The sequence below is a fragment of the Ursus arctos genome, unplaced genomic scaffold, assembly GCF_023065955.2.
Source record: "Ursus arctos isolate Adak ecotype North America unplaced genomic scaffold, UrsArc2.0 scaffold_27, whole genome shotgun sequence".
Lineage (NCBI taxonomy): Eukaryota > Metazoa > Chordata > Mammalia > Carnivora > Ursidae > Ursus > Ursus arctos.
Window position 1 is genome coordinate 21,035,963 of NW_026622952.1, and position 27,765 is coordinate 21,063,727.

Consider the following 27,765-nt stretch of genomic DNA (forward strand, 5'->3'; position numbering starts at 1 on the left):
CACCTGACTTTTAATCTCATCACCCAAATTCCTCTGGCCAGGAGCAACAAATTCATCTGTATATCCATCCACTGTAATTCCAAGCAAAAGGCCCTGAAAGTGGCAGAGATACAGAAAGTATCTACTGAACTGAATTAAAGCACAATGAGGTAAAATAAAATGCATAACTCAGAACGAAAAATTGAGGCTTCTTGTCTTACAAAACCCTTGGAATTTAATCACGCACATAGTCGTGAACTATAACCATTGTGAAAAGTCTTTCCAATGAATCGGAAAGCAAACAAAATGTCTTCTCTTAGTTGAAACATAGGAAACCGCTGCTTTTTTGTAGGTCAAAAATTACAGATATCAACGATTTCCTGTGGTTCAACCTAATAAAGTATTAACCACACAAGCTAAGGTAGAAAATCTGGATATATCTTCAGTAACATGTTTCACTTACCGAATATTCATATATAAAGGATATAATCACAAGGCATATATCTGCATTCATGTGAAAAAAAGGGCATGTTTCTGGAGATCCAAAGAAATTATTTTAATCAGAACTTATTTTTTTAAGTAGCTTTAATGAGCTCTAATTTCCATATAATAAAATTTGTTGATTTTAAGTGTAGAATTTTATGTGTTTTGACAAATCCACTCTTGTGATCTTCACCACAATCATGGTGTGGAATACCTCTATCACCCGACAAAGGTTCCCTTGTAGCACATCCCTCCCCACACCACTAGCTTTCTGTCACTGTAGCATTCTGCCTTTTCTACGATTTCCTATAAATGGACTCATACAGTATGTGCTTTTTTTTTTTAACATTTTATTTATTTGAGAGAGAGTATACACATGACGGGGGGGGGGGAGGTGGCGGACTGTCTCCCTGCTGAGCGTGGAGCCCTACCCCATGACCCCGAGATCATGACCCCAGCCGAAACCAAGAGTCAGATGCTTAACTGACTGAACCACCCACGTGCCCCAGTCTGTGATCTTCTGTGTTTGGCTCCCTTCCCTGAGCACAAAGCTTTTGAGATTCACCTACATGGTTTTCCTAGTTCATTTCTTTTTATTGCTAAGTAATACCCCACAATTTGTTTATTCACTCACCAAACGAGTTGTTTCCAGTTCCCTTAGAGCGAATACACAGGTATGAAATTGCTGTGTTGTACGGGTAAATGGACATTTAGCTTTTTAAGAAACAACACACTTTCACAAAGTGATTATACCATTTTGCCTTCCCAACAGCAACACAGGAGACCCTGCGCTGTTACACATTCTCACCAACACTTGGTATAGTCCATCTTTTTAATCTTAGTCATCCTAGGGGGTATATAGTGGTATGTCCTAGTGGTTTTAATTTGTATTTCCCTAATAACTAATACTATTGTTATCTTTTAATCTGCTTATTTGTCATTCATATATCCTATTTTGGAGAGTGTATATTCAAATCTTTTCCTCCGTTTTCAATTGGATTTTATTACTATTACTGTGTTGTAAGAGTTTTGTTTTGAATCAGACACATGTTTTGCAAATATTTGCTCCCGAAGTATGGATTGCCTCTTCATTTTCTTAACAGTTCTTCTGAAGACCAAAAGTTTTTCATTTTAAGTCTGATACATCAAAATTTTTCTTACATAGTTTTTGTGCTAAAAAAAAAAAAATCTTAGCCTATCCAAAGGTTACATAGAATTTCTCCTGTTTTCCTTGTAAGATTTTATCATTTTAGCCCTTACATTTACATCTATGATTTATTTCAAGTTAATTTGTGTGCATGGTGTGAGGCATGGGTCAAGGTTTATTTTTATGAATATAGATGTCTAACTGTTTCAGCGCCATTTGTTGAAAATATTATCCTTCCCCCCCTTTGTACTTTTGTCAATCAAAAATCAATTAACCATATACATAGGTCTACTGTGTTCCATAAATTTGTCTACCCTTACACTAATACCACACTGTCTTGATTACTAGCTTCAAAGGAAGTCTTGAAATCAGGTAGTGTAAATCCTTCATCTTAGAATACCTATTTTTAAAGACTTTAATAACTTGTGACTAATTCCCCCTACAATAGTTCGCTCCCAATGGACATATCCTAAGACCTCTAACTGATGCTATTGGTCTTCCCATCACCACCAACACCCTCATTTTTTTAAATTAACAGCGGTTCCTTCCATTCACATCAGTGGGGCTTCAAAGCCCTTCATCTACTTCCTACTTAGACGGGGCATAAAAAATTCCCACCCAGTTGACCTTACCAAGAATGGGCTCTCACCTATACGTTACTGCTAAAGCTCTTTCCTTGTTCCACTGACTATGACCTCCTGGACTCTAGGTTTCTACTCCTTAGATTTTTCCAGACCACATTACTACATTCCTAGCCTCCATCTTGATCATCTGTTTCCTACACCTTTGGCCTATCTCAGAGACTCATTTCCCTGGGGGCTGTCCTAAATCTAGACTGTGACCTGGTTCACTCTGAATTTGGACTTTACCCGTAACCAACCGTAACTACAGATGAATAAATCAATGAACAAAGTCCTTCCACTTGCATTCCCAACAGGCCTGCTGCTAATGGCCCTGAGGGCTGTTCACTGCTCAACTCCAGGTGCACGGTTTCCACTGAGGCAATGGAATTGTGCAACAAAATGGCCCTGACCCCCCTCTGCCACCTCTGCTCCCCACCCCCACTCACATATTAGTAGATATAATGTCTTCATATTAAAAACTGCCAAGTAAAAATAGATTTAATGTTCCTTGGGCCAAATTCATATCCTAAATACTCTCATGTTAACTTTGATGTGTTTCGGGCAGGTCAACATGCGGAACCGTTCAAATAACTGGTTTGGTAAATCACTTTCAAATCTCTTTTTCCTGAAATACTCAAATATATATTTACATTATCTCATAAGAACCTCAATAAGCATGAAATTAGCTATTCCCTTCCTGTGATTTACACCAGCTCTCTATCAGATGGTTTTGAAATTTATTTTCTTTATCATGTAAGATGAATTTTCCCAGCTGCATCCCAGAATAAAAACCATAGAATGTGGAGTCACTTGGCAGTCATTTTACCTTTAAATTCACCTATACGCTCTAGGTACTGCTTAAAAAAACAGAGACAGGCAGATAGACAGACAGAATGAAGGAAAGAAGGAAAAGAAAGAGAAAAGTGGAAAGTGAGATAGAAAGTTATATAACATAGCACTGAAGTTTTCTCATCCTAAAGATTACCTGAGATTTCTTTTGGCTTGTATATAAATCACAGATTTGCTACTACAAAAGGATACCTAGTTTCCACACTAATCCATGAGGGGTCCACCTAAGGTTAAAAAAAAAGTTTCACCCTCAAAATGAGAAGATTAGAGACTGTTTCCTCATAAAAACCTAGCCCCGTTTGTTTAAGAAACAGAACTCCGAAGGCAAAGCTGGAAGGCTCCTGGGTACAATGGGTAAAAACAGGTAGGAAGACAGAGAGGGAGATTCTGAGTTATCCAAACTCAGGTGGCATACTAACTCCCCAAACCCAGCCCAGAAAAGCCCTGTAAAGGGGGGGGGGGGAGCGGGGGGGGGGGTTCATGCTGAAAAACAGCACATGACACATGACATTCATTTCTCTCTGGATCACTTCTCTCCATTTCAGAATGTGGCTGAGGAGTACAATTTTGTATCATTCAACTGTCAAATCTTAGGCTACTCAGGGTGAGCGGCCTAGAACTTCTCTGGAATTGCTAGTGATTATTATAAAAATCGACTTGCCGATATTAAACCATACAGCCCCTTATCCCCGCTACTTTTCGGTCCCAAATTGGACATTCGGTATCTCAGAAGCATTTAATTCTCAGAGTCCAAAAAGGTCAGAAGCCTGGTTTGTATAAAACAGCTGGCTGTCCTATTATTTCACTTGGGAAGACAGAACGAGCACAGGAATTCTTCCTGCTGCAGAACAGAGGTCCTCCAGCTACACTGCTCCTAGCTCTTTGCTCAGGCCGCTCTCCTGATAATGCAGGCACACAAAAGCACCAAACCAATCTCAAAAGGAGGTGATGACAACGGGGCTCCAAGGCCGGGTCTCTCGGGATTTGGCTGGGCAATTCTGGGAAAGCTTACCCACTGAGTACCAGCCTCTTTACCTGCACTTACCTGCCCCTACCTAGCCACTTGACCTGCCCCAAGTGCTCTCCCAAACTGACGACTGTTCTTGCAGAAGATAAAACGCCGACGTTTAAATGGGGACTTAGAAGAGGAGTCTATGTATGGTTACCTAGTAAAGACCACAATCAGAGCTGGTGAGAAGGATCGGTGATACAAAGGGCCACTGATTCTCTTCTCCTTCTCCAATGTCCTGCACGGTCTCACACACCGTAACTGCTTCATTTGTTTTCTGCAGAAGACAGAACTGCCTGAATGTGATAGAAAATGTTCATGTTACTACTAGGATGTCTCTGGTCTATCCTACTAAGCAACTACCTTGAGGAATCCTAAACTAAAAACATGATATGAAATTTGATAAGAGTTTACTTTCATAATTAGCCTTCTGTAGAGAATGGGGAGGTATTTATCTGACACCAGACAAGTTTAAAAGTATAATCCCATCCCTTGCAAATAACTAAAAATTTAGAAGGTGGCACGGAAAAAGACAGAGAGGACGCATACAGTTCAGCTACACGTAATATAGTCACACAATGTTCTATATTGCTAAGATGCATTACTATAATAGAGAAGGGGGGACAAAACAGGACTTCAGATTGAAGGAAACAAAATAATAAAGCAGATGGTTTGAGCTCTTCAAATCTGTACTAGCAGAGAAAAACAAAGGCTATGGTTTTATTAAACAAAGGCTATCGTTAAAGGCTATGGTTTTATTAAAAATCACAACGGTTAATAGTGTAGGTAGACCCACTAAATTCTTCACCATATAAACTTCGTTACATTTTTACGGCACAAATTAAAAATCAATCTCACACTACTGAAGGTATGCCTTTAGCTGTTCCCAAGATAGCAAAAAAAAAAAAAAAAAAAATCAGAGTTTCCTAAAATGACATAAAAAGAAAAGGAGGTACAGATGTACCTTACATGTATCACATAGAAAAAAATGTTTAAATAACCCATGTTTCTCCTCTTTTATTATTAATTTAACCCCAGGATTTTAAAAGCAATGCAAACTATGATTATGTGAGAATGAGCTAATAGTCATTCAAAAATTACGAATTAAAGCCCAGGGATCTGATGATCTCTGTAGAAGAAAAAAGACCATGTGTTAACTTCTTTATTCACAACACACCTTTCTCACCACTAAGGTGTACACGAGCCTCATCTCCCTTTCCAGATCAAGGTCCCGAAGGACGTCTCTTAGTGCGATTCCTGCTAGATCTTCCCCGTGCCCCCACATTGCTGGAAGGCCACAGTGAATTTCTGCTGAGTGAATACGGGGTTAAGCGAACAAATATCCTGACAAATGTCTACCTACATGTTAACTCTAGATGTTATCTCATCTCTCTCTATTGCATGAGCATGGCGTTGTAGCTTTTGGTTAATAATATAGATGAACAGTTCCATGATTTTTCTTGGAGGGGCACCTGGGTGGCTCAGTCAGTTAAGCATCTGTCTTCAGCTGGGTCATGATCCCAGGGGGGTCCTGGGATCGAGCCCCACATTGGGCTCTCTGCTCAGTGGGGAGCCTGCTTCTCCCTCTCCCTCTGCCTCCTGCTCCCCCTGCTTGTGCTCTCTCTCTCTCTGTCATATAAATAGATAAAATCTTTTAAAAAAATGATATCTCTTGGAAAGATTTTTTTTAATTTAGTATGAGCTAAAACCATAATTAACCATGGAGATGACCAGTCCCAACCTTTTTCAACTGACAGTAAATTAGAAGTGACTAATACATCGGTAGCAGCCCTCAGTAGACGTGAACTTCAAGGGGTGGCCACAGGCCTCGATGTGGAGCCACTCCCAACCATTCAGACGTTTGCCTTGTATCATCCCCATGAGTGATCATCTTAGGGAAGAGGAGACAGCTCACCAACCCACAACGAAATACAAGGGTGGGCCTTTCTAATGAATTCCAGGTGAGCCAGGTGTGACACCTGTGTCTGAGAGGCTCCACCCTCATAAAGTCGGGAGCCGCTTTCACTACAGAAAGAAGTGATGAATGACTAAAAGAAGCAATGTTACAACTGGCTTCTGTGTTTAGTCATCATGACTTCACGCATGAAATTTAAACAGCACCTTTGATATCTTTCTCAGATCCCAAAGAAATCTTTGCTGGAGGAGGGGTGGAAGGGGAGAAAAAGCACAATCCAATTATGTGCTGGGTTTCATGGTTTTTAATCCTCTCTAATTCCAAGAGTCTGGAGAAAATTAGTGGGAGGACAGATCACAGGCATGTTCTTAATAATTTATTCCATTTTATTTTATTAATTATTAGGCTCAGAAGTAGTTAAGGCCCAATCTGCTCTTAGACAGAGCATAAAGATCTTGGTGGGACTCACTGCTCTGACAAAGTTAAAGGGGGCACAGCGTGGAGGAAGAAGGGGGCAAGAAGAGAACCGCTTTAGAAGCGCAGGGAGACAAGAAGAGGTGTGCCCGAGCTGTGCTCTGCCATTAGCCAGACCTACAGCTGTCAACACGGGGGGCTTGTCCTCCCACTCTCCCCAAATCCCACCCCACTGCACACCCATTCTCGAAAGAATAAACAAAGCACAAACAAAAGCAACGAACAGAAGAGGATGGCAAAAGGCGATCATCCTGCACCAAACAGATCTCTGTAATGCATTTGCTTTGACCTCTTCTTTTGCAAAAGCACCACCGCTGAAAATAAGCTAGAACAAAAGAGGACTCGTTATGCGAGGCCATGAAGAACTCCAGGGCACGCGGCATACATAATTCATGACACAGAGCAAGCTGCCATCAGCATCACTGATCCTTTCGATATTTTACAGTGGTGAGAGGTTACCAGATATTTATAAAGTCTCTGACTTCTGCAAGACCCTTCGAAATTCATGAACAAATGCGGAACTTTCTTTTTCTGCAAATGTCATTACTTATGAACTGAAGACTATAAATCTTCGAGGATTCACTTGGTATCCACCACGGAAGGGGGGGGAAACAACCCTAATAAACCAATTAAGTCAGCAAGCAACATGTATCAGTCCTGTTGAAATTCATCTTCTCCAATCACTTCTGCTCTCTGTTTTACACACACACACCCAGTGTGGTTCCAATTCAGCCCACCCCATTCACCCAAATCAAAGAGAGATGCTGTACACCTCACAGACAGGAAAGGTCACTTGACATACCTGAGCCCTCAGGGCCCGGCAGAGAGGCCTAGGACACCACCTCCTTAACATCCTGGACAGTTCCCGTAGCTCCCCAACACCTGTATCACTTACTGCGGGATTTACCTCAGAGCACCCCCCCCCACCCGCCGCCCCGACTCCTCACTAACTCCATGCAAGCCCATCTTCCACGCTGCCCTGACCAGTCTTACAAAAGGTGAACGTGACACTTCCCTGTTTGGCCCTTCAACATTGCCCTCTCACCCTGGGGGGGAGGGGGAGGGAATAATCAAATCAAATCAAAATACTTTAGCTTTATCTTGAGCTGCCAAGAACTCTGCCACGGATCTCAGCTAATCAGGTAGACAGGCTACAGAATACGTACGCGGCATGTCCACTATGCAGTAAGAGAGCTGACGCCCGAGCATCTGTCCCACCTTCTTCCCCTCACCCCGACTCTATGACACTTCAGTGGCCCTGGTGGTTGGCAGAAAGTCCCCTAGCACCACCTCTGCTCAGCAGGAGACCTGTCCTCGGGCATCCAACCCCACCCACCGGCTCCAGACAGGTCCGGTCCTCAGCCGGCCTCCTGGCCCCAGGAGATGCGTTCATCTTGGCCCTCACTACACAGCACCCCCATTTACGTTCACTGCCTGCTTTGCCTGCAGAGACCGCAGCTTCCGGGACCGGGGCCTTCTTCGCCTCTGACTCCCCATCACCTGCCCGATGCCCCCACATTGCTGATGGCCAGCTACTGTTTCTGGGCCAGCACTACAGACTCAGGTGCTCATGCTTTTCCCACACGTTATTCCATGTTTCCTTCAACCAACCGCCCATGTTGGACAGGTGGAAAGCTAGCATTTTCCTGAAAGACAGTGCACGGTGGTGACAGAGGGCATATACTCTGGAGAAGGGGAGTCTGGGCCCTGGCACCTACTGTGTGCACCTGGCTAAGTGACTCAGCCAACCTACACCTCGGTGTTCCTTGCCCAGAAAGCGGGATCAGGAGCCAACATGTATTAAGCACTTCCTGTATGGTTCAAAACTTCTCTGGATACTTGGCATCCATTATTCATTTCATCCTCACAACATCTAAGGAGGCTGTGAGAGCACGAACAAGCGCAAAGGAAAGGTTAGAGTGATTTCTCCTCATGTAGCCAGGAGGAAACTGAGGCTCAGGGCAGCTCCCCAGAGGTGCAGGCTTCTTTACTCCTTAATCCGCTGGCTTTGAAAGATAAAAGATGTCAGGCCTCTCTCTCTGATGCTGCCTTAGCATAATGCTAGGAAGCTGCGTGGCAGTGTTCATCGCTAGAGTTAATGGGACGCGTGTCCTATGTCACCCTCCACAAGACACTAGAGAGACTCCCTGGGGTGAAGACCTGTCCCATTATGGAAACATGCTACGTTGGAGGAGGAGAGGGAGGTGAAAGAAGTGAGAAGCTAGTCACACTCAAAGTAGCAGGCCCCGAGATTCCGAGCATTATAATATTATCTGTGCGACGCGCGCGCCGCCCTCCTTGGAAGGCGAGAGAGCGTGTGTTTATGCCTGGATGTGAACAAAGCCACCGACACACCACTGGATTCTTCAAAAGCAAATATTTGTCTACAACTGAAGGACCAGGATTCTTTTCTAACAAAGAACAATGTGAGCCATTCTGATTCCTGATTCTTGCTCCTAGTTTACAGTGGGCTCTGATTCAATGGAAATCCCCCCATGAATAAACGTGTCTCGAATCACAAAGGGCACGATAAATCAGAAGATTCATGGACCGTGAATAGGGATGGCCTGAGTATTCCAATCTGCACGTGGGCTACCTGGGGCCGGTATCCAGCAATTTATCTGCACAGGCAACAGTCACCCGGTTGTTGTTTTGTTTGTTGTTCATTCATTTGACTCAGGGAGAGAATTTTAATAGCTCTGGTCATCAACACGCTGCAATCATCCCTGCTCTTCGGGTAAGCTTTTAAGTCTGCACTAAGTCACCCAGACCAGCCTCAGAGGCATGAACAGTTTTCCAGAAGTAGCAGAGAGGCTAACAGATCTGATAAGCTCTGTCTGCCTGCAGCAAAGCCTGGCCCCACAGCCTCCAAGGCAAATTCCTGAAATGACCAAGCAGAAAACAAGTGAATTTTCCTTTTCTCTATGCCAAGGAAAAAGAGAGGGAAACAAGGTAGTAATCAGGGAGAATGCACAGTACGTGGTAACCAGAGGGCATGCGTATGTTTTTCTTGAGGAAGGGAAAAGGCATACATAGTAGCAGAGGCTTGATAAAAGAAAGAAACTCAAAAGAACACCTGCCTTCATCTGGAGAGGGTTGGGCCACTCACCAGCCAGCTGGGGGTGAGCAATATCAGCGACAGGGACAGATGCATCCCACAGGGGCTCTGCATCCCATTTTTTGTTACTGTGCCCTGGGCACAAAATAGCCCAGCTCTCAGCAGACCAGTGAGCTGTTTGAGCATTACAGTGTTCTTCTGGAAAATTCGTATCTCTCTTTTCAGTTCTCCCCTATGCAACAAGCCCCCCTAATGAAAAACACTACGGCAATGCCAGGCCAACGTGCAGCCAATATATACACATATATTTATATATGTCAGTATTTTTGTCAGTATTGCTATGTCTAAACATGACATCACATGAAAATGGATGAATTAGGGGCACCTGGCTGGCCCAGTTGGTAGAGCACGTGACTCTTGATCTTGTGGTTGTAAGTTTGAGCCCCATGCTACGTGGAGAGATTGCTTAAAAAATAAAATCTTAAAAAAAAATAACAAAATGAATGAATTAGGCTGTGAAAGGCATAATCATGCTGAAAACAATGGTATTCCAGTAGGCATCACAAAAGCCAATTTAAAAGACTATCCTTATTTTAAGTGACAAAGGTAAACTTTTATAACTCCCAGGCCCCTTTTTAAGTCCCACCATTTTGACTCAGATTATTTGTCTTTTTCTAACTGCCATCTCAACACTGTTCTGAGCACTAACCTGGATTACTAACCCTGAAGGAAATAAAACTGAGTATTTCTTGGGACACCTGGGTGGCTTGGTTAGTTGTGTTGGACTCACAGTTTCAGCTCTGGTCATGATCTCAAGGTCCTGGGATAGAGCCCCTCATTGGGCTCTGCACTCAGTGGGGAGTCAGCTTGAGGATTCTCTCTCGCCCTCTCCCTCTGCCCCTCCCCCAGCTCTCTCTCTCTCATATAAATAAATAAATCTTTTTTTTTAAATTTGAGTATTTCTCGGGGCGCCTGGGTAGCGCAGTCGTTAAGCGTCTGCCTTCGGCTCAGGGCGTGATCCCGGTGTTATGGGATTGAACCCCACATCAGGCTCCTCCGCTGGAAGCCTGCTTCTTCCTCTCCCACTCCCCCTGCTTGTGTTCCCTCTCTCGCTGGCTGTCTCTGTCAAATAAATAAATAAAATCTTTTAAAAAAAATTTTTGAGTATTTCTCAAAATTCTGGAAACCAGAGAATTTACTTAGTATAAAATTTATAAAACAACCTTGAGAGAATCAAAGGTTTTTCAGTATACAACCAACCAAACAGGACAACCACTGGTAGAATATAATTGATATACAGACATACAATACATCTGTAACTACTCATACCAGAGCATCTCCAAAATACAGTTTTAAGTCACCCACTGCAAGGTGCAAAACGAGTGTAACATTATCTCTTTCAGTTTAAAATATATGCAAATATATGCTTTCTTTTCCTGGGAAGAAATCACAAGAAACATTTCACAGAGGAGAAAGAAAACTCAGGGTAAGGGTTATAAGAGATGGGATTTTGCTTTCGAACATACCATCCACATACAGATATTAGTTTTTTGTTATCGGTGGAGGTTGTATGGGTGGAGAGATTATGGTTCGCTATGAGTCCTTCTGTTACTTCTCTGTATTTAGAAAAAGAATAATGTATTTCATTGGATCATGAGGAAATGATCAATAGATTGTATTGGATAAAATTTAAAACATCAAGACATCAAAAGTTTTTTAACCTTGGAAGGGAAGTACACTAGAAAATAAATACCTTATGTTCAAGAGACAAAAGGTCATTATCTTGAATACTAGCAAAGAGTTAATATAAATTGAAGTCTGTGGTTGTAAGAAATACGAAATCACTGTGATTAAAAACAGAAAAGAAAAGTACCAGGAAGATGATGCTGAAAGATATTATTAAGCAATTCACAAAAGAAGCAACAAAATTAGGCAACATTCATAGAGGAAAACACTCAGTTTCATTAATTAAAAGTTTTAACCATCAGTGAGGTATTATTGTTTTCCATCAAATGTTAGTGCATTTTTGAGATGATACCCAATACTGAGGAAGTACAATGAAATCAATCTCGTGTCCTCAGCAGGTGTGACTATGAATTGTGACCCATCATGGAGAGCAGTGGAGGCATGTGTTGGGCCTTAGACATCCTTGCCTTTCACTCAATGATTCCACTTTGGAATTATTGCCCAAATAAGAAAGAGCTTTTATAAAGAAATAAAGCCATCAGAGAATTACGCATAACAACAAAAACTTGAAACAGCTTAAGAGTCCAGTGGTTATATAAAGGTAAAAATCCCCTTGTTATGCAAGCATTTATAATTATTGTGTAAATACCGATAACGTGAAACCATATTCATGGTCATTCACTTAGGTTAAAAAAAAAACCTATTTAAATTATTTATACAATGGGATTACAGCTACCTGTTTTAATAAATTTAAGATTAAGGGGGAAAAAACTTAAAAAATTGAGTAACTTGTGTTAATTAACGACATTAGATATCAGTCATGAGTAATTTTTTTCCCGTTGCCCTTCAAATTTATGTATGTTATAATAAAGGGGAAAAAAACCATTTTCAAAAGAGCCTAAGGTGTTCATGAGGAGAGATCACACTCCTTCCACAAAAAAGGGGGAGTTTTATCCATAAGCTTATCAGATTTCCAAATATATGTTTAGACTTGCGCTTTCAGAATAACCGTAGTAAGAGCAGCAGCAGCTAACATCTATTGAGCTCCTGCAGTATGTCAAGCATTGTACTAAGCATTTTCTTTATTTATTTATTTATTTTTAAAGATTTTATTTATTTATATGACAGAGAGACAGCCAGCGAGAGAGGGAACACAGCAGGGGGAGTGGGAGAGGAAGAAGCAGGCTCATAGCGGAAGAGCCTGATGTGGGGCTCGATCCCATAACGCCAGGATCACGCCCTGAGCCGAAGGCAGACGCTTTAACGACTGCGCTACCCAGGCGCCCCTGTACTAAGCATTTTATATGCATGAACCCGGGCCTCAGGACCACCCTATGACACAGAAACTATTATGATCCCCCAAGTCACACCACTAACAGGGAATCCAACCCAGCCCTCCACTCAAGAGCCCCTGCATGTAACCACCATATTATAATGCTTCCATTTTAAAATGCCACACAAAATTCCAAGTGTTTCAACTCAAAATATAAAGTAAAGATGAACAAAATATAAAATAAACATTTAGGGGCGCCTGGGTGGCTCAGTCATTAAGCGTCTGCCTTCGGCTCAGGGCGTGATCCCGGCGTTATGGCATCGAGCCCCCCATCAGGCTCCTCCACTGGGAGCCTGCTTCTTCCTCTCCCACTCCCCCTGCTTGTGTTCCCTCTCTCTCTGGCTGTCTCTCTCTGTCAAATTAATAAATAAAATCTTTAAAAAAAATAAAATAATAAAATAAAATAAACATTTAAAATATCTTCCACTTCCTAGGATTTCAATTAAAATGTAATTGAGTATATTTTGATCAATTACGAGTCAAGGAAGGACAAAGTAGCACACTGCAACTAACAACGTGAGCAAACGCTGTCAGGGTGTGGGAAGCGGTGTCCAAACAAATGATATGCACAAAATATGGTATTCCATTACTGCAAAATTAATTAAAAAGAAAACAGTATTTTCAGTCAGTGATGTCACAAAAAGCACAAAGAGAAGACGCTGAAATTTAGTCCACAATCACATGCTAATTGTGTTATGGCCAAATTCGCCTCTACTGCAAGATCTGTTATGGTAAGATTTAGAGGGAGGAAAATCGATGTTCTCGGATACATTCCCAGGGATTATGGAGGCATGTGGCCATCTGGCTGTTAGAATAACCAACTCTCCTTTTCACCCCGTTCTCAGATGTGGAGAAAGTGGCCAGTGGCGGGCTCAGACATGGATCTATGGGACAGGTGTTCTGTCAGCCCAGGAACAACTTGATTATAAGTCTGAGCAAATCACTGGAAACTGCCCTTCCATTCTCCCAGCCATAAATCTCTTCCATGGTCTCAACACGGCGCTGTCTGATGGAATAGGAATGGGCTAGGACGATGATTCCAACTCTAGGGTGTGGACCGACAATGGTCTCTGGCAAACTTTTATCAGTTCATAAGGGTAACTTAAATGAAGAAACCTCTTCCTTAATACGATAGCTAAATGCTTTCATGCACACGCCCACCCCCAGGCATGGCACACTGACCCATCTGTCTCACTCTCCAACCCCTGACTTTTTAAATCCCACTCTAATTTGAAATACCCTCCCCACCTCCTTCATGTAGTTAACTGGAAATCACCCTTTAATACTCAGCTGCACTGTGGTCCTCCAGGAACCTCTCTGAGACCCTATTTCTCCCCAGCACCTGACTGTGACCCCCCTGATCTTCACATGGGCAGATCCTATTCATTAGCAGACCCCATAGGCCCAGTGCTCAGGGCTACAGAACGGACATGGAGGGAAAAGGGGAAGCGGAGAGGGGAGCTGGTGCATGTAGGAAGCAGCAGTGGGCAGCCTAACCCTGAGGGGCAGAGCAGGGCAATGGGTAGGAGCAGAGGGGCAGGGCTGAAATCCCGGAGCGCTCGCATTCTGGGGCAGTCCCTTCACTTTCTAAACCTCGATTTCTGCACCTGCACGTGAGGACAGTGATCATGCCTAGCCTCCAGCATTGCTGGGAGGATTAAATGAGATCATCCAATAAGAGGCACTTAGCACTGTCTCTCCACCATGCTGGGAACTCGACAGTGCCCCTGACTCCCACAGTCTTCCCAAGACTACACCCTTGGAAAGCCTGGTGTGATGATTAATACAATAATAACCTTTATGGCATGAAAAATAAAAATCTGACTGAAACAACAAAAAAGTTGCTAAGTCAAACAACAGTCCCTGGGAAAATATCATTTTTTCTGATTTTATTATATTCTCTCTCCACTACTTTTTTTTTAAACTCTCTTTTCCAAAAAAAAAAGAAAGAAAGTACAGAAAGAGGCTTGTTTTGCTACACCCGAATTCACGACCATTGTAATACAGCACTAATAGAAACACTTCATTTTCAGGGTGGGGAGGATCTAAGAAAATTAACTCTTTAATTCTCTCACCATTTAACATGCTAAGAACAGAAAGCCACCTCCACAAAGCTTCCTTCAACAAAGAAACCTGTAAGCAGCAACCATATATTTTTATTACAACAGTATCCAATTTAATTTGTACCGTCTTTGGAGGCGGTGTTCATAATCTTGGGTGTCAGAAATGACTGATCGCTTCAATCCCTCTCAAAAAGAAGCAAATCCATAAGTGGTTCTGAGCAATGTGAAGGCTCCTGAACAGAAGGCACTCTTCCCCCTCAGAAAAGCGGATGTGTTTTCAAAGTTTTTAGAAAGCCTCACCTACAGTGCGTGGGCTTCATGAGCGCTCTCCAAGATCTGCCTGAGATTTCTTGCAAACAAATGATCCAAACTAAAAATCAACGGAAGAGAATGGCTTGGGCATCACTTCCCACCTACTCCTCTGTGTCAAGCAAATTCAAAGTGGTAGCCGACTTTTCTCAGTACAATCTCATTTTTTTCAGGAAAAATCAAAAGCCAGGTTTTCTTTTTCAGTAATTATACAAACTTGCAAATGAATTTCTCCATATGTTGTCAGACTCCATATATACAAGAATCAAAAATTAAATCAACCAAAATCCCAACTCAGCTCCCTAGGCCATATATTTATTTTATTTTATTCTCCTCCAACTCCTAGTTCAGTACAGACTTCTGTATACAGCAGGCATTTCGAGTGATTAATGACAGAATCTGGCTAATAAACTTACGGTACACGTCTGTCTAATCTGGTAATAACCTAATTTCATTTCAGTGCAAGTCCCTCCCCTTAACTCTACTGCCTATGGTCTTGCCAATCATTCCAGAGCTCTACTCAAAATTTTTATAGAAAAACAGCACCGTGGAGCACCTGGGTGGCTCAGTCAGTGAAGTGTCTGCCTTCCTCTCAGGTCATGATCCCAGGGTCCTGGGATTGAGCCCTGCATCAGGCTCCCTGCTCAGCGGGGAGCCGGCTTCTCTCTCTCCCTCTGCCCACCCCACCCCCATGCTCTCTCTGCTCTCTCTCTCAAATAAATACAATGCTAAAAAACAAAACCAAAAACCCAGCACTGCACAGAAGACAACTGATTACACAGTACTTATATATGCTTCTCCTCTATGTGTTCTTTACTGTCAGCCCCCCATTAAATCACAAATGCCACAGAACAGACTGGAAGGCCCACGAGCTACTTTCTATCCTCTCATCAACACCGAGTAAGAGGATTCTCACTGAGGCCGTATGAAAAGATGTTCATCAACATGGCATCCCAAGGCACAGCGTAAAAAGCCCTACTCTTCTCAAGACATGCCTCAGAAGGAAAGTTGCCACAAAGAGCCCGGTGAGAGAATTTTCTAGTCTATCTGGCCCAGAAAGGAAGCCATCAGCGTCCCCTGCTCCTTGCTTCAAGAAGCACTTGACTTAAGGTGTGAGGGCCACGACAATGTGAACGCATTAAATGCCGTGGAATTGTTTACTTGAGGACGCCTGGGTAGCTCAGTCGGTTTGGCATCTGCCTTCAGCTCAGGTCATGATCCCGGGGTCCTGGGATGGAGCCCCGCATCAGCATCAGGCTCTCTGCTCAGCGGGGAGTCTGCCTCTCCCTCTCCTCTGCTGCTTTCTCTCGCTCTCTGTCCCACTCTCTGTCAAATAAATAAAAATCTTGAAGAAAAAAAAAAGGAACCGTTTACTTAAAAAGACTTAATTTCATGTTATATGGATTTTGATTTAAAAAAAAAAAGGAGGAAGAAGTAGAGGAGAAAGAAGGAGCAGTAAGCCACGCCACTCAAAAGGCAGAAAGACCCACATGAAACAGGAACCTCCAAAGAGCCGTCTGACACAAGCCCAGCTTTCTTCTCCTCCTTGCGCTTCTCCCAAGTGCCCTTGTGCGCAGAGCTGCAAAGCAACGGAAACAGCTGGAACAGCCTGGGTGCCCGGGGCTGCCTGTCCAGAGCAAGAAGTTCCTCCCTAAAGGGAGTGAAACAGCCTCCAGGCTCACAAGGCCCTCTGGAAGCCTCGGCCAGTGCCCAGCAGTGCCCCACGACCTCCCTCCTGCTCATTCTCTCCCACTCCCACTTTCTTTCTCCTTTTGTGTTCTTTGCCTTCTGTAAATTATAAAGCTAAAGGGGAAAAAAAGTTTGTTGGTGGTTTTTCACTAACTTAACTCCTTAAGAAACCAAGCACCAGAATTGTCAGCTAAGAGATTATCATGAGAAAGGAAAAATGAGAAAATGTTTTCAGGCTTCCAGTGCCAAAAATAAAAATAACTAAAAAAATGTTCCTCCTCCCTCTCCACAAATAAGTCAGGCCTGCTGGCCGCGGTGTCTGGGAGTTGTTACCCGTAGCACAGAGCACACACAGAAACACATCTGCATTCAGGACAGCCCGCAACTCTTCCAGGCTTCTGTGAACTCCAACCCGCAACCCGACCTCCTTGCAGAGCTTCTGGAAAGCAGCAGCATGGGGAAGGAGGCAAATAGCTGGTACAAACCATGGAAAACCTCTTCCCTGGACCACCCCCCCCCACACACACGTTCACTCTCCTCACCTACACTACGCATGTCTAGAGGACAAGGTCAAGGCAGGGTCGGGGATGAGTTAGAAGGAGCAAGCTACGGAACGGTAGGGGGGTGGGGGGCGGTGGCAGGGCTCACTGACTGGAGGAGCAGAGCAAATGTGAGATCAGGGGGAAGAGGGCTTTCTGAACCCAGCTTCTGCACTTCATTCACCTTGACTTCCCAGGGAGCTGCTCCTTTGGCCACCCCTCTGCCATTTCTGTCTGAGCTAGGGGACATATATAGGAGGCAGGAACAGAGGTACCAGAAAAATCGCATGGGCAAATTATATACGTTTACCTTAAAAATCACACTTGGAGGTAAAGAACATCGTAAACAACCCAAAAAAGCACCTTGCCAAGGAATAGATCACGAAACACTAGAATTTCTTGAGTTCTTTAAAAATAACCGATCTCTACTGAAACACTCCCACTCCCCACCACCACCCCCCACCCCCCCACCCCCCGCCCACCTTCAACCTTCTCGGCCCTGTGCCAGGCACTGTCCAGGAATGCTGGGCCCTCACAGGGAACATCAGACCTCGGAGGAAGGGATGTAACCACAGAGTCATACCGCCATACCTTCCACGGGAGACAGTCTTTGTGGAAAATGAGCTCGTACGTGTGCTGGGGCTGTCTGACATGCCCACAGATCACTCTGGGTTCTACACGCTGTGCAGACATGAGAAGCCCATCGGGGATCAGAGAGCAGCTTCTTTAATTCAAGAGCAGAACTGGGGAATGCAGGCCAAAATGGGGCCTCGTCCCTCCAACCCACTAAAGCAAAGGTAGCCAACCCCCAGAAGAGTGTAAGCCCGACAGCCACGCAGCCACTGGTTTTGCAATCAGAGCGGCTGAACCAGGGAGAGCAGAAACCTGGCTGGGCCTGCCCCGAGCGGACCCTACCCGATGTCCTTTCCACAGAGCCTGGAAACACAAAGCAACTTTCCTCTCCACCCCCAGGCACAGGAGTGCAAAACTGCAGGAGCCAAGTGAGGGTAAGACAGGAGGTCAGCACCTGCCCTGGCATTTTTTTTTTTTTTAAAGCACCCTAATAGATGAATGACCAGGTCCTTAATCAAAACAGGCTCCCAAGGAGAGAAGCAAGTTAATGGGTGAATGGAGAAAGCAACCAGAAATGTTCACCCCAACACCAGCCTGCACCCCTCTCCTGTATTATAGAGCAGAAGCCCCACACCCCCTCACTTCTTCAGAGACACAGAAAACAACTTGTCCTCAACACATTTTCTTACCTAATCCCCCAAACAATATTTGAGGTGGTAAAATGAAGTAAATGATTAAGAAAAAGAACAAGGGAGGTTTACAGGGGAGTAAGATAAGCACGCAGCAGAGCATGACATAAAACATCTGCTAACGAATAAGAAATACTTTCTCGAAGGCAATTCTAAACTACTTGTGCAGAGATGGGCTTGAGATTCTATTCTAGAGTTTAAAGAAGAGGCACCTAATACTTAAAATAATTTAAATATTCCAAAGGCCTTTCAAGTCTTTGATTTCTTTTTTTTTTTTAAGATTTACTTATTTATTTATTTATTTATTTATTTATTTATTTATTAGACAGAGAGAGACAGCCAGCGAGACAGGGAACACAAGCAGGGGGAGTGGGAGAGGAAGAAGCAGGCTCCTAGTGGAGAAGCCTGATGTGGGGCTCGATCCCGGAACGCCGGGATCACGCCCTGAGCCGAAGGCAGACGCTTAATGACTGAGCCACCCAGGCGCCCCCAAGTCTTTGATTTCTGTCATGCATGGTATTTCTTTCTCTCCCTGCATGATTAAGGTTTTGATTTTTATATGAAACAAAGCCCACGAGAGTTCAAAGAGGACTGCTCACAAAATAAAAACCAAGAGGCATCAATGTTAATAAAGCTAAACTAAAAAAGATATTTAATAACCTCTGTGAAATTAAAAACAATGACTAATTCAATCCAAACAACTAGGTCATGCTCAAATTCCAGTAACTCTAAAACTGAGCTATAATAAGGCAAGAATCCTCCTTTGCTTCAGTGGTCAAAATGAAGGGCCCATTCAGGGGAAAGCCCAGTAATACAAACACAATGGAAACACCAGAGGGACACTTGCCGGGTGGAAGAGGGAAGTTGGGACACAGGGCAAAACAAGATGATCACTACTAGGCCACCTGGGTATTTGACAGAGCATGTGAATAACAAGAAAAATAAAAAGGTATTTCTCACAAAAGACCAAACAATCATTCGGCAAACATCTGAGCTCTTACAAAAGCCACAAAGCCTCAGGCGGGTCTCCTGCTCAGAGGAAGCGAGCGAACCGAATCAAAGCGATAGTATGACATCCAGAAACACCAACAGAGCGAGGCTGAATATGCTGAATGCCCCAGACGTACACAGGGTACGAGAAATGGAACAAGGGCAAAAGGCACTCAGGAGACGGAGAAAGGCATCGAGTCACTGAGTGAATGAAAGAGACCAAATGTAATGGTGACCCTATGCTAATTCTCTGTCTACTGCTTTGGGTTGCTTCCTAATTATTTCTAAAAATGACCTTTAGTGATTTGGAGAGTAGGATATTTAGTGAAAAATCACATGCAAGCCAAGTTCGACTCCCTAAGACCCACTCTTCCAATTTAAAAACACGTGTCCTTCATTCCACCCCCTTGAATGGACTATCGGAGGACTGGCGTCTCACTTGGACCTGTATCCTAGCTTCCGCACCTGACTCAATACGCCACACATCATCCAACCTCCAGAGTATTCAGCTCTTCTGGTTTAGATGCTCTGTTGGTAGAAAACAACAAAAGCATAAATAAATAGTCCACTGGAAGAAACTTCCCCTAGGACAAGAACATCCCACCAAGAAACAAGGAGGACGCCTGGCTGGCAAAAGCTGCCAGGAGGTCAGTACCTGGAGAAAGCGGGCAAACACACAGCTGGCGCTCAGGCTCTGTCTAACCTCCTTTGAGTTTCCAAAAGCATCTCTTTGTCACACAACCCTTCAGCTTAAATAAGATAAATAGGTAATCTCTCTAACAACATGAGGAGATCTTTTTTCACTAGAACTTTTTTTTTTTTAAGATTTTTCTTTCTTTCTTTCTTTCTTTGAGCGAGAGAGCGCAGGAGCAGGGGGAAGGGGCAGAGAGAGAGGGAGAAGCGGACTTCCCGCTGAGCAGGGAGCCCTACTCGGGGCTCGATCCCAGGATCCTGGGATCAGGACCTGAGTCGAAGGCAGACGCTTCCCCGACAGAGCCACCCCGCCACCCCTCACTAGAACTTTTAAAACCAAGTGGTCGTTGGCTGAGGAGTTTCCAAAACATCACATTTCTTTTGCAAACCAGAATCAGAAAAGAGAAATCCAGCATTCTCTCTCTCTAGGCCAACTGCATGAGTGCAGCTCAGGCCAGAAAATGCAGGGTCCTTTTGACATTGAACAGGACCAATCAGGCTCCTCATACCCAACCCCCCAATAAACTTTAAAAGATAGTAATGCAACTTTACATTTCTTCTGTATAAAATTAAGGGAGACAGTAATTTGCTATTTATTCTTATTTTAATGTCCTGAAGTTGAAAAAATTAAAAATCTACCTTGTCACCACTGAAAAAAATAAATGAATTTTTCCCCATTAAACTTTATTTTAATGGGTCTCAAATTTCTCTGCCAGTTTTCTGCTCATTTCTATGAAAAAGTACCGATTTTAAAAACTAATAACTTAAAATTGCCACACACACACACACACACACACACACACACACACACACAAAGCAAATGGTCCACAAAACATTCTCCCTCACTTTCACGCCATCCTATCTAAAATTGTTAAGAGTTTACAGGGGACGGGCACCTGGGTGGCTCAGTCAGTTAAGCATCTGACTTCATCTCAGGTTGTGACCTCAGGGTCCTAGGATCGAGTCCCGCATTGGGCTCCCCACTTGGCGGGGTGTCTGCTTCTCCCTCTCCCTCTGCCCATCCACCTCACTCATGCTCTCTCTCTCTCAAATAAATAAATACAATCTATAGTTTTCAAGGGAACTTGACAAGTTAATTGAATGTAAAACCACATAACAAATTCTTTCAATGTCTCTAAAATACAAAATGATTTTTTAAAAAGACAGAAAGGCTACCAATAGATTCCAAGCTTTCTGCTGACTGAAAATATATTTTAATAACCTAGGGACTCAAACATATTTTTAAACATATGCCCTAACTAACTGAACACCCAACATTATAACTCTGTTCCTACGTTGCCTTCTAGTTGTTTATCATTTTAGCTTTTCCCACATCTTTCAGAATTGGGATAAATACTATCAAATGATGGCTGTTACAGAAAAATCTGGAAGAGAAAAATGTGTTTTTTCCTATCTTCTTTTACCTATTTGTTTTATTGAGGTGTATTTAACATATTAGTTTCAGATAAATAACATAAGGATTCAGTATCTGTGTACATTGCAAAATGATTTCGACGCTGTCTAGTTCACATCTGTCACCATACAGTTATATCCCTGTCCTCTTAATGTCATGAATGTACCATAACCATGGTTTTCCGCTACTCTGTGCCCTTTGCTACTTTTGAAAGAAATATACTCCTAAACGAACCAAAAAAGATAACTTAGTTCTCTGACCATAAATAAGACAGAAACACACCATCTCTATTACAAAAACAACTAGCGACTTATGCCTACTCGATAGATAAGATAATTCGATAATTTTCAACCACTTATTTGTTTTTTTACAGTAAGCAAATCATCTTTTCCTTACAGCCAAGATTGCAAACCAGGTGTCCCTCCTTTGAAAGACAAACAGGCAAAACAATAGCAAGAGAATGGGCTCTTGGTGTCTATAGTGTGGCACATGCTTGTTGGTGGAATTCACGACTATTGAAAATAAAAAATAAAGAGCTGAGGTTAGGAAAAAAAAAAAATTCCAGCCTCATGGTTTACTCCTCCAAGTTCTTGGAATTCCCCCCCACAGATCTTCACTTGTCCAATAATCTGGGTCCTTCCCTTTGTTGATAATAACAGATACATTAATGCTCCATCTTTAGAGGATGAATCAGCGGGAGGCAGCTCCTTCACTAAGCGACTCCGTGACTATGTAACTCTCAACCACTTTATTCAATCTAGTAACACAATAAAGAAGTATTTGCTTTTGTGACTGAGGTACAAAGGCAAATATAAAACAAACTAAAGGGTCTACCAAGTCACGGACAATGACAAGACACCAGATAATCATTCACAATGGACAGCTCAATTGCCTGGTAACTGAATATGGAGGCTTTTTTCAAGCCGGAGAATTAAACTCAGTCTAGATCTAGGGCAACAGGAAGATGTTACCCCTGGAAATACTGGTGTCCAGTTGCTTCCTGATACCATTACGAGTTGCATTCAGACTAGGACAAAGATCAGCGTGGCTGGCAGACTTTCATTTTAGCACTGCTCAATGAGCCCCAGGGGTGGGGACGGAGGGGAGAAATGGGCCATGATGCTGTCATGGGGGCTTGTCCTTAGGTCAGTTGGAATGTTGTCAACCATGCCTGCACCCCCACAATCAGTGTTGTTTTGAAGAATGCTCCAGTGTGAAAAATGGACACATGCCCAACTAAAGACTCACAATATCAATTAACCACGCTGAGAAAATCCCAGACCACGAGCCCTGGAATTCTCCCACTCACCTATAACGGTTTAAAAAAGTAAAACAGAAAAAAAGCCTGTTGCAAAACATTCCCCGAAAGAGAAAAAGGAAAACACACACACATACAAACACACACACATACACAAAACTCTTGTCAGCTTTTTGTTCTTTCCATTTCTTACAAAGTATTACCAAAAAGCTCCACTCTCTTAACACTTAGCAAAAAGCGAACCTTTATACCTCTAGAAAGCACGAAATTGGCAGGAAATACCCAGGAAACTCCCCTCAGAGATTTCAGTAATGCATCCTCCCTGCCTTCCAGTGTGCTGGGTAACAGAGATCCCAGCACTTAGTCATGCATTTCAGACTGAAATTTTTGTCTTTACTAATCCATCATTCACCCTGATTACAAAACATTCTTCTCTAGAATTTCCTAAGAAAAATAAGCAATAATTTTTACGTTATGATTATACTGAATTCAAACAAAAGATGGTGACAATGACATCTTAAGCTGAGAGCACCCCTTGGAGATGTGTCTAAGATGCGCCAATAACCCAGTGCTCAACACGAGGCTAATTCAGACACGACCCATCTTCTGTTCAACCGGATGAAATTCCTTCCATGAAAGGCAGGCTCAACTGGGAAAAGGGAAAAGGAGATCCAAAATCCAAAAGTGGGACTGGAAACCACTTTTGAAGTCTGGGTCTTTCTATTAGGAGAGGATGATACTGGGGATTATTGCATTTCACTCAGGTATTTACTGTCTTTTGCTTATCCCCTCACCTGCCTTGTATTTACCCTGAAAATTTTTCCTGGAGAACCTGTGACGTTAAGAAAATAATCAAATAAATGAAAAACAAGTATCTTCAAAAAATGCATTTTAAACCATTGCCATGGAAGAGCCCCGACCCTCTCTCCACTTACCCGGGAAAGCGTGTGGATTGGGCGACCCTCTCTTAAGGCACTTAGAACAGAGAATGTGCACGGTGTAGTGCAGTCCAGGCCATTCCTGAAGTAGGACATTCAGTTCCTCCACCAAGGGGGTTATGGCTTGCCATGCCGTCCATATATTTGGTAATGATGCATGGCTGGCAATGGACAGAGTGTCTGGCTGCAGGACCCCCTTGGCAGGTCTGTAACTGACCACCACGGGAACCTTCCCTCGATATGCAAAGATCTGAAGTTTCCCATCCGATCTGTGCACCACGTGGCTGTTGATCTGGACGCTGTAGCGTGCAAACAAGCCAGGTGGAAAGGTAAAGGGAAAACTATATTCAATCTGCAACTGCTCAGCCACAAAAGACTGCCCGGCCAGGTTGGTCCCATTAATCCAGGCCTCTGCATGGGGCACCTCGTTCTGCACATAGCATGGGAACTTGTACCAAGCCGTGGACCCATTCAAAGGCTTGCCCTTGGGTTTATTGAGGCAGTAACAGAGTCCCATCTTCTCCAGCAGCTCCAGCAGCAGCTGCAAGTCCTGCTGGGCCTGGACGTGAGGCTTCAGCAGCAGCCGAATGACATGCGCTGGCAAGAGCCCGTGAAGCAGAAAGCCCTCCACATAATGATGGAGCTGGGTGGCCCGGAGCAGTTCCTGGCCCGGGGTGGGCATCGCCATCAGTGGGGAGCTTTCGTCCTCGCCCTCACCCTCACCGCTGGTCCCTAGGAGCAGCTTGTGCAGCAGCAAGGAAGGATCCCTCTGGAAAAAGACATTGAGGATGTCGATGAGGCGGGTGAGGTTGTGGAAGACGTGCTCCTTGAGGGCTGGGCTGTCCTCAAAGTAGAGCAGCTTGCCGCTCTCGTGCAGGTAAGAAAGGGCACTCTGCAGCCGGTCCTCGGTCAGACCAGCCTGCAGGCCCAGGCGCGCCGAGTCCCACCAGCTGAGCCACAGTCGCTGTGCCTGAGGTGGCTGGAAATGCAGTTCCTCCAGCACCTGCCACGATCGAGGCAGTACTCGGTGTAAATTGGGGAAGATCTCCCTGTGCTCAGCTACCGAGAGCAGTTTGTCCCGAAGGCGCTGTAACTGGCGAGGGTCCCTACAGCTAACAGGCAACACCGGGGAGAGGATCTGCAGCCGGTGGTTGAGCAAGTACTGAAAATGGGCCTTGCGCCGCCGAAGGTTCTTGTCTGAAACCCCATAATAGGCTGCATGGGGGCTGGCGGAGCGCAGCTCAAAGTCCCGGGCTAGGGCCTCATCCACCACCTGGGCCAACCGGCTGAGCCCCTCTGCATCATGCTTCTCCTGCACGGCGATCTGGCGGTGAATGTCCAGGCACTTCTCCTCCAGCTCCCGCTCCCCGCACAAGTCTGCATGCGTGCCCACGATGCACACCACGGCATGGGGCACCCGGGCCCCCACCCGATGCAAGAAGGAGCCCACGGCAGTGGGAAAGCGGTGGGGCTCGTAGGTGGCCAGGTTCACCACCAGCACGTAAAGAGCTCCTGGGGAAAGGAAGAAGGGCTGGATCACCTCGTAACTTTCATCACCAGCTAAATCATACACAATGAACCGCAGTCCCCGGGAAGCATCAGCTGTCCAGCTGGTCACCTCGATGCCTTTGCTCCCAGAAGGAGCGGCAGGGGAGTAGCTCTTTTCCTTGTCCCCTCCTCCTTGGTTTCCCTCCACTCTCCCCTCAGTGAGGCAGTGACGGAGCAAGGTCTTCCCTGCAGCCTTGTGGCCCATCAGGAGCAGCTTGAGGCGGGGCTGCACCGCTGGCTGTGAATGAGCCAGCTCCTTCTGGTAGGCAGCGATGTAAGGGATCCCCTTCATGCAGACTTCGTAGGGGGGCTGGATCAGCGGGTTGTCCTTGATCTTCCACAGGCCCACCCTGGAGAGTTGGCCGAAGTTGTCCGGCAGCACGGCGATCTGGTTCCCTTGCAGCACCAGCTCCTCCAGGCCTGTCAGCTCCACAATGGAGTCAGGCAGGTAGCGGATGCGATTATTATCCAGCCAGAGGGTGAGCAGCCGGCCCAGGCCCGAGATCAGGGATGGCACGGAGGTGAGCTGGTTGCGACTAAGGTAGAGCTCCTCCAGACCAGCCAGGGGCAGCAGCGCGGCAGGGAACTCCTCAAATAGGTTGGAGGAGAGGTTGAGCATTTTGAGTCGCTGCAAGCCGCTGAACTGGGCGGGCAGAGCCTGCAGCCCGTTGTTGTCTAGCATGAGGCTCTCGAGGCTGGCCAGCTCGCAGAAGCCGCTGGGCAGGGTGCCAAGCTCGGCCCCGCTCAGCCAGAGGATCTTGAGGGCGCGCAGGTTACTGATATCCTCAGGTAGGCCCCGCAGCCGGTTGCTGGACACGTCCAGCTCCTCCAGGGCCGCCAGCTGCAGCAGCTGCCGGGGGAAAGCAGTGAGCTGGTTGTGGTCCACGTCGAGGGTGCGCAGGCGGAAGAGGCAGGAGAGGGAGTCCGGCAGGTGTGCCAGCCGGTTAAAGCTGACGTCCAGCTCCTCCAGGTGGGCCAGCGCACCCAGCTGGGCGGGCAGGGCGGGCAGCTGGTTGTGGCTGAGGTTGAGCTTGCGAAGCTCCCGCAGGGCACTCACCACCTCGGCGCCCAGGGCGGTCAGCCGGTTGTGGCTCACGTCCAGCTCGGTGAGGTGGTGGCCCAACTCGGCCACGGCCAGGGGCAGCCGGGCGAAGCGGTTCCTGCGCAGGACCAGGACGCGCAGGCTGTCCAGCGCCGAGCCCAGCCCGTCAGGCACCTCCTCCAGGCCGTTGTTGCCCAGGTTCAGCACCTCAATGTCCCCGATGTTGGCTGGCAGCACGAGCTGGGGGGCGTCAGGGGAATCCAGCTGCTCAGCGCCGGCCCCCGGGCAGCCCCCGGCCGCGCTGAGCGTGAGCTGGCGCAGGTTGCTCCGCAGCTTCCTGGCGCGCAGGGCGGCGTCCCGCCACAGCCTCACCGTCTTCAGGTTCCCACTGTCCTTCCCAGCCATGGCGGGGCCCCGGGCCGACACCCTCACGCGGGCGCCCGCAGCTACATGCCGCGCTGCGCCCGGGCGGGCGCCAGGCTCCCGGGCCCTCTCGCTCCTCCCTTCCCACCAGCCCGCGGCGACCGGCGGCTGAGAGTCCTAGCGCAGCCAGCGGCCGGGCGCCCGCAGCTGGGGGGCGGCGGCGGCGACGCGAGCAGCTCCGGGGGGCGCCGAGCGCGCGGCGCGGGGGGAGGCGGCGGCGGCCGGCGGGCAGGGCAGCTCGCATTCTCCTCGCTCCCGGGCCATGGGCGCGCCGGGGCAGCAGGGCCGCCGCCCGCCGCGCCGCGGAGGATGCCTGCTGCTCCTCCTCCCGCTCTGCCCGCCTCGCGGCGGCGCCTCGCTGCCGACTCCGGCCCCGCTACCCTCGCAGTCGCGGCCCGGCGGCCGGCAGCGTCGTCGCCTCCGTGAGCCCCCGGAGAGGGGCGGCGCTCGGCTCGGCTGCCGGCATGTTGCGGGCGTAGGGCCGGGGCGCAGCCGGGAGGAGAGGGCGGCGGCGCCTCCTTGTCTCCGCTTCCCCGGGCTCCGGCGGGAGCGCGAGCTCCGCGTCCCCGGCACTGGGAGGGCGCGATCGGGAAGCCGCAGCGCCGCCCGGCGGAGCGGCCCCCACGTGACCTGCGGAGGCGCCGCGTGTTCCCGGCACCGCCCCGGGGGCGGGAGCCGCCGGCGAGCTCCGGCTGCGGCGCTGAGGGCGCCGCCGGCGGGTGCGGGCCCGGAGCGCGGACTGCGCTTGGCGGGACGCGCGCGGGCAGCCGGTGGCGGCTGCTGAGCGGAGCTCTGGCGTGCTCCCGTTGGCGTTCGCCTGCATCTGGCTCTTTGTTGGTCCTCCGCCTCTAAGGATTTCTTTTTCTTCCCTCCTGGGTCGGATCCGCGGGCTTCCCCTCCTCCTTCTTTAGGGCCCTTCTGGTTCCACGGACCCTACATCCACACCGTAATGGAACGGGCAGAATTTCGGGGGCCTAACTTTCATTGCAGGAGCTTAGGAGGAGAGTGTGACTCAACAAAAGAGGAACTAAAGCAGGCAAC

General features: G+C 46.4%; 1 protein-coding gene across 6 annotated transcripts in view; it reads right to left on the minus strand.

The window, feature by feature from the left end:
• MFHAS1 (multifunctional ROCO family signaling regulator 1) overlaps window positions 1-26,855 on the minus strand; it is a 108,651-nt gene extending 81,796 nt beyond the window's left edge. For 2 of the 6 annotated variants that reach the window (XR_003318656.4, XR_008955967.1), the window contains exon 1: window positions 23,709-26,853. Coding sequence is in view for 4 of the 6 variants with exons in the window: in XM_057303397.1 (XP_057159380.1) it covers window positions 19,914-19,936; window positions 23,709-26,706 (3,021 nt within the window). In the remaining 2 variants the exon portion in view is untranslated. Of the gene's footprint in view, window positions 1-18,750; window positions 19,937-23,708 lie in introns of those variants that run through there. The other 4 variants (XM_057303397.1, XM_057303395.1, XM_026508487.4 and 1 more) reach the window with 4 other exon arrangements.
• Between the last annotated feature and the right edge of the window lie 910 nt (window positions 26,856-27,765).